This window comes from Pseudorca crassidens, chromosome X (genome assembly GCF_039906515.1).
Source record: "Pseudorca crassidens isolate mPseCra1 chromosome X, mPseCra1.hap1, whole genome shotgun sequence".
Taxonomy (NCBI): Eukaryota; Metazoa; Chordata; class Mammalia; order Artiodactyla; family Delphinidae; genus Pseudorca; species Pseudorca crassidens.
In genome coordinates this window covers 99,677,328-99,689,382 of record NC_090317.1, presented here as the reverse complement: position 1 = coordinate 99,689,382, position 12,055 = coordinate 99,677,328, and the positions used below count along the sequence as shown (strand labels likewise).

Sequence of the window (12,055 nt, the reverse complement as noted above, 5' to 3'; positions counted from 1 at the left end):
TTGAAGAGAGAGACTTCAAAGTTGGCCAACGTCCTACAACATTCACTTTTTAATAATCCCCAAGGGCTCAAAAATGTTTTGTTTTGTTTGCCTCTGTATCTAAGTTGCTCTAAATTGTCAATTTGGAAGTCTGTTTTTCACAAGATGGGGAAAAGTGTGTTTGCTCTGCCTTCCCGGAAAAAAAAAGTTACTCAGGAGACACAAACCAACAACAACTACAAAATACTTATGGGATATTTCTCAATTTTTCCATATATACTTTTTCATAAGAAAAATGAAACTTAACTTTTTTTTTTTACCACTAAAGGAATACATTTTGGAACTTAAAGCAATTTTTTAAAAAAAGGAATGTCTCTAAAAATCATTTGGCATTTTATTTTTTTTAAATGTAAGTGTCATTGAATAATTTTAAAGCACAGAATGAGAATCTCTAAATTTAATTGAGAAAGAACATTCCCTCTCTCAAATAAAGCCCTTATTTCTTTGTTTTCTACCTTTCATTAGTTATAATATATATATAACCTTTCATTGCTCATGAGGTATTAGCTTTACAAGATAAAAGCAAAGTAGAAGTCAATCCACAGATGGTTGAGAAAACAACTTAGCATTCTATCTGAGGTGATAAGATAGCGGTAAGTACCACTGTCTACAAGCAAAGGTTATCCACGATAATTTCAATTTTCTAGTTTGTATATTTACCAGTTTAATTCTGAGTTTGCTTTAAAAGTTTGTAAGCCCTCAATTCTAATCATTTTATTTAGTAAATTTACCTAAGAAGACCCTTCTTTGGTTTAAAAAGAAAAAAAATTTGTTTTCTTTACAGTGCTAGACAACATTATTATATAGAATAGGCCACAACTGTACCCTCTCTCTTCGCCGCACACGTGCTGATAAAGATCTCTGCAGTACGTTTCCTGAAGTCAGATCACTGATGGGCAGAGATGTAGCTGAAGGTAAGCAACAATCATTTATTTCATCTAACTCAACGTCTTCTGCCCCATCAAGTCGTGGAGTGGCAAAAACTAGCATGTGACATCCACCGCAAGCAACCTGCAGCATAAATTCACAGATAAATTAATTGACACTGGCTTCAAACACAAATGGGTTTGTTTTGTTTTTTAATTTATTTTTATTTTTGGCTGCGTTGGGTCTTCGTTGCTGTGTGCCGGCTTCTCTCTAGTTGTGGCGAGCGGGGGCTACTCTTTGTTGCGGTGCACAGGCTTCTCGTTGCGGTGGCTTCTCTTGTTGCAGAGCACCGGCTCTAGGCACGCAGGCTTCAGTAGTTGTGTCACGTGGGCTCTAGAGCACAGGCTCAGTCATGGTGCATGGGCTTAGTTGCTCCGTGGCATGTGGGATCTTCCCGGACCAGGGCTCAAACCCGTGTCCTCTGCATTGGCAGGCTGATTCTCAACCACAGCGCCACCAGGGAAGCCCCACAAATGGGTCTTTAACAGTTTTCAGCTACAAAACATTAACTTAGCGGTAGACTTCCTAGACTGACTGACTGATATCTCTCTCTCTCTCTACAAACACACACACACACACACACACACACACACACACACGAATTACAATATATTCTTTTTTTAAAAAATTTATTTATTTATTTTTGGCTGCATTGGGTCTTCATTGCTGCACACGGGCTTTCTCTAGTTGCGGTGAGTGGGGGCTAGTCTTCATTGCAGTGCGTGGTCTTCCCATTGTGGTGGCTTCTCTTGTTGTGGAGCACGGGCTCTAGGTGCACAGGCTTCAGTAGTTGTGGCACGCAGGCTCAGTAGTTGTGGCTCATGGGCTCTAGAGCACAGTCTCAGTAGTTGTGGCGTATGGGCTTAGCTGCTCCACAGCATGTGGGATCTTCCTGGACCAGGGCTCGAACCTGTGTCCCCTGCATTGGCAGGCAGATTCTTAACCACTGCACCACCAGGGAAGCCCTTACAATATATATTCTTTAAACACTATTATTGAAAACTAGAACAAGTTTAACATACCATTTTACTTTCAACTGAATATACAGTATAGAGAAAAAAACCTATTTGGCACATTATATTTCTCTTTACAAGTTAGAAAATGCTATTTTAATCTTGGAGCAACACTAACAACTCGAAAAAATTACTCAGACAAGTTCTACTTGGAAAGAAGGGACCCAAGAATAAATCAGTCTCTTGGGATAATTATGTCTTTATACATGAAGATTTTTTAAGTTTAATGCTTAAAAGTCCTGAGAGCAAAACGCAAGCATGCACAATGATAGAACAATGAAAAAGGAAATCAACATCCAAACGATTTTGAGAAATAACTGATTTTCAATAAAATGCTTTAAAAAACATTGTGTTTGCAATACACAGACTTCTGGTGTCTTCATAGTGTTCTACATGACATAGAAGAGCATACTCTGAACCTTTCCCTTCGTATGTTCAAAGTTAAAATTGATATGTTTTCTGTATAGCACCTTTTAAAAACCATCTTCCCGGGCTTCCCTGGTGGCGCAGTGGTTGAGAGTCTGCCTGCCGATGCAGGGGACACGGGTTCATGCCCCGGTCTGGGAAGGTCCCACATGCCGCGGAGCGCCTGGGCCTGTGAGCCATGGCCGCCGAGCCTGTGTGTCCGGAGCCTGTACTCCGCAACGGGAGAGGCCACAACAGTGAGAGGCCCGCGTACCGCAAAAAACAAAAAACAAAACAAAACAAAACAAAACAGAAACCATCTTCCCCATAAGATTATAAGCTTAGTCAATGAAAATCTGGTCACTGTGTTCATCACTGCATGCTCTGTATTCCTCATCCTCAGTCCAGTATCTTGTACCAAGCAGGCATTCATTAAACAGGTGTCAAATCAAGGAATGGAAGTGTTCCATAGTACGAGGCTCTGAGCCTTTGGAGAACAAATTCCAAGTAATATTATCATCACTGAGTAAACAAAATTTTCAAGTCTATAGTTCTTAATTGGCAAAAGTGTTAGAAACAACAGAGATACAGTGCCTGATGGAGATGTCACTGAAACAACACCTTATCCAAATAACACTTAACCAATTAAATATAATTTCAAAACGCTTCATTTATTATCAGATATTTTTCTTGTGCAGGATTTGAGAGTCCTAGTGATATCTAATCCAGCAAATATTTACAGATGACCACTGTGAGTGAGGCACTCTGCTGGGAGCTACAGGAAACACAAAGCTTCCAGGCATGGCACAGTCTTGGCTCTCAAGAGACATATGAAAATGAAGTAGAAGAGTCAAGATTAGGGCAGAAAGGAAGATGTTAGAGGAGGAACATTAGAAAAGGGACAGATTTTCAGAGTGCCGTGATGTCTGACATTTGGCCTTTAGGACACAAGTATATTTACTAGATATAGCTATGATATTTCATATAAACAGAAAAGTACTTATTTTCTATGAAATACTGAAAGACTCAAATATAGGAATATGAACATGTAAACAGGGAAATGTGATGTCCTTACCAACTGTACTATAAACTTCAAAAAATTAGAACACAAAGTAGGAACGAACTGATTGGCAAAACTCTCCAGTCCAAGTCCTAATTTTCCATGTCGACTGTCTCCAAAAGTATACATAAGGCCTAAATCTAAAATGAAAAAAAGAGAGAATTATAAAAGTGTTACTTTCATGGATCTATTTGTAAATAGACAAATACATTAACTTACATTGCAATTTTCCCCTCATATTCTCCATTAAATTTACTCTGCTCCACTGATGTTTCCACACTCTCTATGGTTTCTGTTGTCCACACATAACATGAGGCAATAGATACCCCGAGAATAAATCACTAAGCTCTTGGTGGCTTGTGAAGTTGAGACCCAGGTGTGTGAGGTGCTGTGTGGAGCAGCAGCAACCCAGCATAAGATCTTGTGATACACACCATCATCTCAAGAAGGAGACTTTTGTATTCTGACCTCCTACATCCCAATACAATCTATTTTCTTTTTTCCTCAGGTCACTGATTAGGTCAGGGTTTTTCAACCTCGGCACTACAGACATTTGAGGCCAGATAATTCTTGGTTGTATGGGTCTGTCCTGTGCATCGTGGGATGTTTAGCAGCATCCTTGGCTTCTACCTACTAAATGCCCATAGAATACCCTGCCTCTGCAGTTGTGACAATCAAAAACATCTCCAGACATTGCCATGTGTCCCCTGTGGAGACAAAATCACCACTAGTTTCGATCAATCCAACTGTCTCTTTTACTTCTGCTTCAGGGTTGTGGAAAGCTGCTGAAGGAAATGCCATAAACCAACCAAGCTGCTGGTCCCTATATCAATACTGGGGTCCCCTATATAGCTGGGCCAAGATGATGATGAGTAATTTTGTCCCTTCTCTCCAGTTAATCGTTTTGCCCACTGCCATAGCAGGTATTCTGTACATTCACTCCTCAAGCCTTTCTTTCATACTCTCCATCTCAAGTGAGGCAAGTGCCATGGAAGCAGAAGGAAAGGAAAGGGTGCCAGTATAGGTGCAGAGGAGGGGCTCTCCCTCCAGTCTGGAGATTAGGAAAGGCTTTTAAACTGAAGCTGAAAGGATTAGGGTTTAGTTACAAGAAGAAGGGAGCAAAAAATCTTCCAGGCAGAGGCCAGCAGTACATACAAAGGCTATGAATCAAGAGAAAACACAGCCCAGTCAAGAAGCCAAAAGGCAACCAATGTGTCTGGAGCACAAAGGTGAGAGTGGTATGAGATGAGCCTGAAGAGGGAAGAAGTAATCACACGAAAGAGGATCTTATTAGCTCATATTAAGCATTTTTGAACTCTATATTAAGAACAGTAATAAGCTAAATGAATGGTTTTAAGCTGGGAAATGACAAGATCATATATGGGGACTTGTACTTTAGGATGGCAAAGTAATTGTATAGTAAGAAAAGCCACGAGAACTGCCTGAAAAAATAATTAGAAATAATAACAAAATTCACTAAAGTGGAAAGTTCAAAAATTATTAAAAACAAATAGATTCCCTATAAATAAGCAATAACCAGCATTTAGATTCTAAATTTAGATTGTTATAATTCTTACTATTAGGTATTTATTTCCTTTCTTTATATATACTCCTTATCATCTTTTTGCTTTCCTCCTCCTTTTTTTGACCCTGATATTCTTATTCAAAATGTTAAGGTTTTTTTTTTTTAAACCTGATTATCTTTAGCCAGAAAAAATAAACTCTGATCAAGCTGCCTGATCACACTTCCAACCTCAGAGAGCTTTTTAAAACATGAGCCACTGGCTATAATGGGGAACTGGCAAGAACTTACAGAAAACTCACTACATATCTCTCATTAGTCCTGGACAAAGAAAAAATTCATAACACCTGTCCCTGGGGAGGATTCATGAGCAAAAAAGTCAAATAATGTTCAATTATTTGTGCTATAACTTCTTTCATCAGGAGGAAAGGTATTATGAAAGTTTAACCAAATAACCTAATTGTATGTTAAATGATCCATAAAAAATGTGTATTTACGATCAGTGACAATTTAGAGTTGATGGAAAATGGCAGTAAAGACAGAGAAACTGAGCTTAAGACTTGCAGTAAGGCATACATATCAACAACTCTTCTGGGATTGTGAATGAACAGTAATTCTTTACATTCTATATAGTTCAATTTCATGCAACATTAATAAGGACACTGATACTTGAAAATGGGCAGATAGTTCTCTCTGCAAAGTTCTTTGGGGAAGAAGGGACAGTACTTGGTAATACCTTGTATTTGCTGAGTGCTAGTTCCCCTAAGCATATACCATTAGATGAGGTTCATCGTAGCAGAAACTTGCAAAAGAAGGGGAAAATGCAGAAATACCAGTATCCCGATTATTTCAAAATACTATATGATTTATGACTTTTTAATGCTTTACTTTTTAGATAGAAATGATGAGCTACAAATAGAGAAATTACAGAGCCTTTTATTCCAAAGTAATTAAAATTATGGAAAATATATATTTTTTTGTAATTCAAATGAAATATATTTCACTTAATTTTTATTCTTCTCAAATTACGTATTTCCATTTAATGTGTCAATAGTTTTAATTTATTGATGTATTTGTGAAGCTTTGCGCTCATTTCTTTTTTAACATCTTTATTGGAGTATAATTGCTTTACAATGGTGTGTTAGTTTCTGCTTTATAAGAAAGTGAATCAGTTATACATATACATATGTTCCCATACCTCTTCCCTCTTGTGTCTCCCTCCCTCCCACCCTCCCTATCCCACCCCTCTAAGGGGTCACAAACCACCGAGCTGATCTCCCTGTGCTATGTGGCTGCTTCCCACTAGCTACCTATTTTACGTTTGGTAGTGTATATATGTCCATGCCACTCTCTCACTTTGTCACAGCTTACCCTTCCCTCTCCCCATATCCTCAAGTCCATTCTCTAGTAGGTCTGTGTTTTTATTCCCATCTTACCCCTAGGTTCTTCATGACCTTTTTTTTTTCCTTAGATTCCATATATATGTGTTAGCATACGGTATTTGTTTTTCTCTTTCTGACTTCACTCTGTATGACAGACTCTAGGTCCATCCACCTCACTACAAATAACTCAATTTCGTTTCTTTTTATGGCTGAGTAATATTCCACTGTATATATGTGCCACATCTTCTTTATCCATTTGTCTGTTGATGGACACTTAGGTTGCTTCTATGTCCTGGCTATTGTAAACACAGCTGCAATGAACATTGTGGTACATGACTCTTTTTGAATTATGGTTTTCTCAGGGTATATGCCCAGTAGTGGGATTGCTGGGTCGTATGGTAATTCTATTAGATTTTTAAGGAACCTTCATACTGTTCTCCATAGTGGCTGCATCAATTTACATTCCTACCAACAGTGCAAGAGGGTTTCCTTTTCTCCACACCCTCTCCAGCATTTATTGTTTCTAGATTTTTTGATGATGGCCATTCTGACCGGCGTGAGACAGTATCTCACTGTAGTTTTGATTGGCATTTCTCTAATGATTAATGATGTTGAGCATTCTTTCATGTATTTGTTGGCAATCTGGATATCTTCTTTGGAGAAATGTCTATTTAGGTCGCCTGCCCATTTTTGGATTGGGTTGTTTGTTTTTTAGTTATTGAGCTGCATGAGCTGCTTGTAAATTTTGGAGATTAATCCTTTGTCAGTTGCTTCATTTGCAAATATTTTCTCCCATTCTGAGGGTTGTCTTTTGCTCTAGTTTATGGTTTCCTTTGCTGTGCAAAAGCTTTTAAGTTTCATTAGGTCCCATTTGTTTATTTTTGTTTTTATTTCCATTTCTCTAGGAGGTGGGTCAAAAAGGATCTTGCTGTGATTAATGTCATAGAGTGTTCTGCCTCTAAGAGTTTGATAGTGTCTGGCCTTACATTTAGGTCTTTAATCCATTTTGAGTTTATTTTTGTGTATGGTGTTAGGGAGTGTTCTAATTTCATACTTTTACATGTACCTGTCCAGTTTTCCCAGCACCACTTATTGAAGGGGCTGTCTTTTCTCCACTGTATATTCTTGCCTCCTTTATCAAAGATAAGGTGACCATATGTGCGTGGGTTTATCTCTGGGCTTTCTATACTGTCCCATTGATCTATATTTCTATTTTTGTGTCAGTACTATACTGTCTAGATTACTGTAGCTTTGTAGTATAGTCTGAAGTCAGGGAGCCTGATTCCTCCAGCTCCATATTAATTATCTATAGGTGAGTCAGTCATTTTAGGGAAGTACCTTTATTGAGTCCTACATTGGCAGCACCTAGTTTCTGAGGTTGAGAAGTAGACCCATAGCACCATCTCCCCAGATAAAGGGGAAACTACAGAGCAGAAGAGCTAGAGGACCCAGGTATTCATTTAATTAATAGTCTTTGGGGTACCTTTCTGTCTACCACTGTGGAGAAAGTATGAAGGTGTTACTCCTGAAAACGCCTCCCAGTGGCAGAAGCATCGTAAGAATTTACTCAGCCTGAATGTAGCTGTCAGACTGAAGAGGGAGAATATTTTTAAATAAGTTCTTTCTTACGAGACTTTTCCCTTTGGTCTGAGCAGAGTTCAGAGCCTTCAAATTGATACAATTTCAAAAAGATTCCAGCTTTTTACTTTTTATACTTCTGCCACAGTATAATGCTATGGTCTTACCTCTGATAGCATTGACACATTTTGAGGCTCTAAACCTTTGGATCATTTACACTGATTTTAAATTAAACTAAGATATGAAAAAGGAGTTTACAACTTTACACGTTGGCATATTAAACAAAGAATTCCATTTTCTCAGTTATTATTTCCTTTGCTTAAGTTAGATACTTTCATTCCATACAGTATTTATTTTGTAATAAAATATACCCAGTTCCATAAGTATATTAACAGAAATTCTGATCTGTACCTGTTATCAAAGCTGTGTGGTTTTCTCCACAGCAAACATAACTTATTTTCTGATCCTTAATATTCTCAACGGCTTTGGGTTCTGAAGTTTCAAAAATAAAAGTGCCAAGACCCAGTTGACCAAACTGTCCCAGCCCAAAGGTGTACACGGCCTTCTCTGAAAGGGGAGGGGCAAACACAAGAAAAGGATTTCAGAGGTACAGGCACTGTCACCATTATATCTAGAAATACAGTGCTATTCCACCTTTTATAATGAGGGTTAAGGGCCTCTCAAAGAAATACTCATATAAGAATACCTAATACTTACGTATACATTCCTCAGTGATAAAGGAAGAGAAAAATGACAAGGTACACAATTGTAACAATAATGGCACGGGCCTGATTTTATCTTTTACATATAACCATAGAAGGAATTGCTAAAGACACAAAAGTCGGTGAACTACTACCTAAAAAGTCCCTATAATTACCACTCAGTTTGTTAAAAAGCATCAATTGTCATTAAGCTAATTCCTTTCACTGCCCTAACTGAACGAATAGTGTTTCCCACAGAAGTCGTCCTTACTTATTAACAGTAATTTAATGGAATAACCTATTTTAGAAAACAATTTCAGAGGAGAATTAGCATGAGAATGAAAACTTACATCAGACATGCTAGATTTATTCACAGGTAAAGCTCATTTACTAGGAAATGCAATAATAATCAAAGGAGGGGAAAAGCCTTTCCTCTATATTAAATTTTTTTAAAAATTTTATTGAAGTATAGTTGATTGACAATGTTATGTTATTTTCCTCTGTATAGCAAAGTGACTCAGTTATACATATATATATTCTTTTTCATATTCTTTTCCATTATGGTTTCTCACAGGATACTGAATATAGTTCCCTGTGCTATACAGTAGGACCTTGTTGTTTATCCATACTATATTATATTAATATTTTTGAAGTGATTCCAAAGGAACTCCAATAACAGTAAATATTAGCTCACATAGCCTTGAGAAATGGAAAAGCACAAAAATAGGATAAACGAGTGGTGATGAAAGCGTCCTTTAGACACACGACTCTCCCTGGCCCCTGCCTTAGCATATAAAATAACATAACACATGAAGAATAAGTAGCATTTCTGCCTATAGAATAAATTTTCAGATAATTTATAAAGATTAATTTTGAAGTTTAATTCCTAACATAAATCTTTTAGAAATTATATGAAAATTCACTTTATCAGAAGTTTTAAAAAAAACTTAAACCTCAGAATTATTTCCAAATTTAGAGTTGAGGCCTGGAAAAAAATTATTTCTCACTTTGAAAAGATTCCATCTGGAAATTGTAATTCTGGGAAACCACAGCTTTATACACATGACTGGGACTAGAATAGGAAGTCAAGGAAAAGCGATGTAAGAGAGGAAAATCTAAAGATAAAATATTGCTTAATCACCTTGCAACATTTAAGCATTATCATCTGAGAACTGGATATTACTTAAAATTTGTCTAGAACACTTCTAGCTTTGGGTTACTGAAGATTAAGTGGTGACTTCAGAAACTGTTTATTTCTTTTTGACCAAAATATATCATAACCATTCACTATCTAACTGCATTACCTCTATACTACTCATCTAAAATAAATCTAATGCTGAACAAATTTGGGAGCATCAATTTAGTAAGCATATTAACAAGTAGTAAGTCTATTTTAATTATCCTGACTAGAATCCTGAGAAGTCACATGTCATACCAAATACAAAGTTCAGAAGCCAAAAGTGACATTACTATTAAAGTTCTAACTTTTTTTATTATCTGTAATTTAAAATCTTAACACTTTAATGAATTACTATAACAGAACATAAAAATCACAAAGAAATCACCAAGTTAGACATTGTGAATATCAAAAAGAATTATCAATGACAAGCAGAAAACAGTATTAGCAGGGAGCTTCTCCAAAATAAGATATTTCAGAAAAAATGTCAATTTTAAATAAATATGGAATACATATATATGAGGAAAACAATTTGTTCTTGAAAATGAGCTAAAAAACCTTATGTGCTGCCATTAAACGTGTTAAGATCATGAAAATGTCAATTATGTTAGCAAAAATAATTCAACAAGATTCATTTTTTTCTACTTAAAAATTTCTTCCACAGGCCAGAAATGCTTATTAACTATAGGAACAAAAGGTGGGGTTCTTAATGGAAAAAGATGCAAAGCCAACTTACATGAAGTATCTAAAACAGTCAAACTCATCGAAGCAGAGACTTGAATGGTGGTTGCCAGGGGCTGGGGTAGGGGGAGAGGGGAGCTGCTAATGAATGGGTATAAGGTTTCAGCTCTGCAAAGGTAAAAGTTCTAGAAACCTGCCATACAACATTGTGCCTATAGATAACAATACTGTATTGTAAACTTAAAAATCTGTTAAGAGGATGGATCAGATGTTAAGTGTTCCTACCACAATAAAAATAAATGAATGTAAAAAAAGCTTTTTTCATTAGCTACCAAAGAAAGCAGGGAATGGAGCCGCACACATACCTGTGAGCGCAACTGTGTGCCCTCCACCACAAGCTACTTGGATCACCTTCTGAGGAATTCCAGGCACCAGCTGGGGCACTTTGTGATTGATCAGCAGCTTTTCGGGAAGACCTAACTTCCCATACTCAGGTTCTCCAAAGGTGTACAGTTCTCCCTCCGCTATTGGAGGAAAAGGACAGTGATCGATGATGACATAGACATGAACAAATACCGGTCTTTTTGGTACATGTTCTCACGTTTGATTAAAAAAATGTAGAAAATCTCAACTTAATAAATTTGACCTTTCTTGAGATATTTTTACTGAATGGTAAGGAAATAAAGGTAGATTTTCCCTTCCCCTTGATTATTTTAATCCAAAATCTTCCTGAAGAATTCACGACCAGCACTACTAGTAAAAACTAGAAAATTATTTTACCTGTTTCACAATATATAGAAAAGATGATCTTACTTCTACCTACTTTCAATAAAGCAAAATGACTCGACATTAAACCCCCATAAGGACATGGATTTTGTCTTGCTCACTATGGTATTGCAAGAACTTAGCAGTGTGTCTAGTACATTAAACATTTAATGAATACTTGGTGAATAAATAATTGCTTTTAATGAAACTTATTGTAGAAAACCCATTTATGTGTGAAGTAAATATGGTGACTCTAAAGATAGCAGATTTTACTCAGTTAGATGGCACTTTTTCCAGAAAGATTCTCTTATTAAGGAACTCATGACATTTAATCACTGCCTTGTCCACACCAATACTATTTATTTTCTTCTGTTATCACATGTCCCACGCTATACTATGAGCTTCTTGAAAGCAGGAACTTTTTTTATTCATTTCTATGAACTGAACTGAGTTCTATAAAACAGGAATTTAAAAACTGTTGTAAATACATAATCTAATCCAAAGATTATGACACAGAACGCATCACCACTGATATGAGGAAAGAGGTAACACAGCACCTCTTGTATTATTTGCATGTCTCCAAGAGAAGCATGACTGACTGACTGTTGACCAACCCCTGGGAATGTGGCCCTTGGGAGTGTTCTTTATGTTGGTGATTGATGTTTTTGTTATGTACACCTGGAGAAATGAATTATGCCAGTTTAGCAAGAAGCTAAGAGAGGCTTGCTTTGCACAAACTTCAACACTGATGATGTGCACCTGGTTTCACTGTTGAGGGACCCGAGTTGCAGTTGCCATGACTAGT

At 36.9% G+C, this 12,055-nt stretch overlaps 1 protein-coding gene across 11 annotated transcripts in view; it reads right to left on the bottom strand.

The window, feature by feature from the left end:
• The window catches only part of RPGR (retinitis pigmentosa GTPase regulator), a 274,383-nt gene that overhangs the window by 46,472 nt on the left and 215,856 nt on the right, over nucleotides 1-12,055 (bottom strand). For all 11 annotated transcript variants that reach the window (XR_010939801.1, XR_010939800.1, XR_010939802.1 and 8 more), the window contains 4 exons: nucleotides 10,851-11,009; nucleotides 8,338-8,493; nucleotides 3,460-3,584; nucleotides 865-1,050 (listed from right to left, as the gene is read on the bottom strand). Coding sequence is in view for 4 of the 11 variants with exons in the window: in XM_067722578.1 (XP_067578679.1) it covers nucleotides 865-1,050; nucleotides 3,460-3,584; nucleotides 8,338-8,493; nucleotides 10,851-11,009 (626 nt within the window). In the remaining 7 variants the exon portion in view is untranslated. The remainder of the gene's footprint in view (nucleotides 1-864; nucleotides 1,051-3,459; nucleotides 3,585-8,337; nucleotides 8,494-10,850; nucleotides 11,010-12,055) is intronic.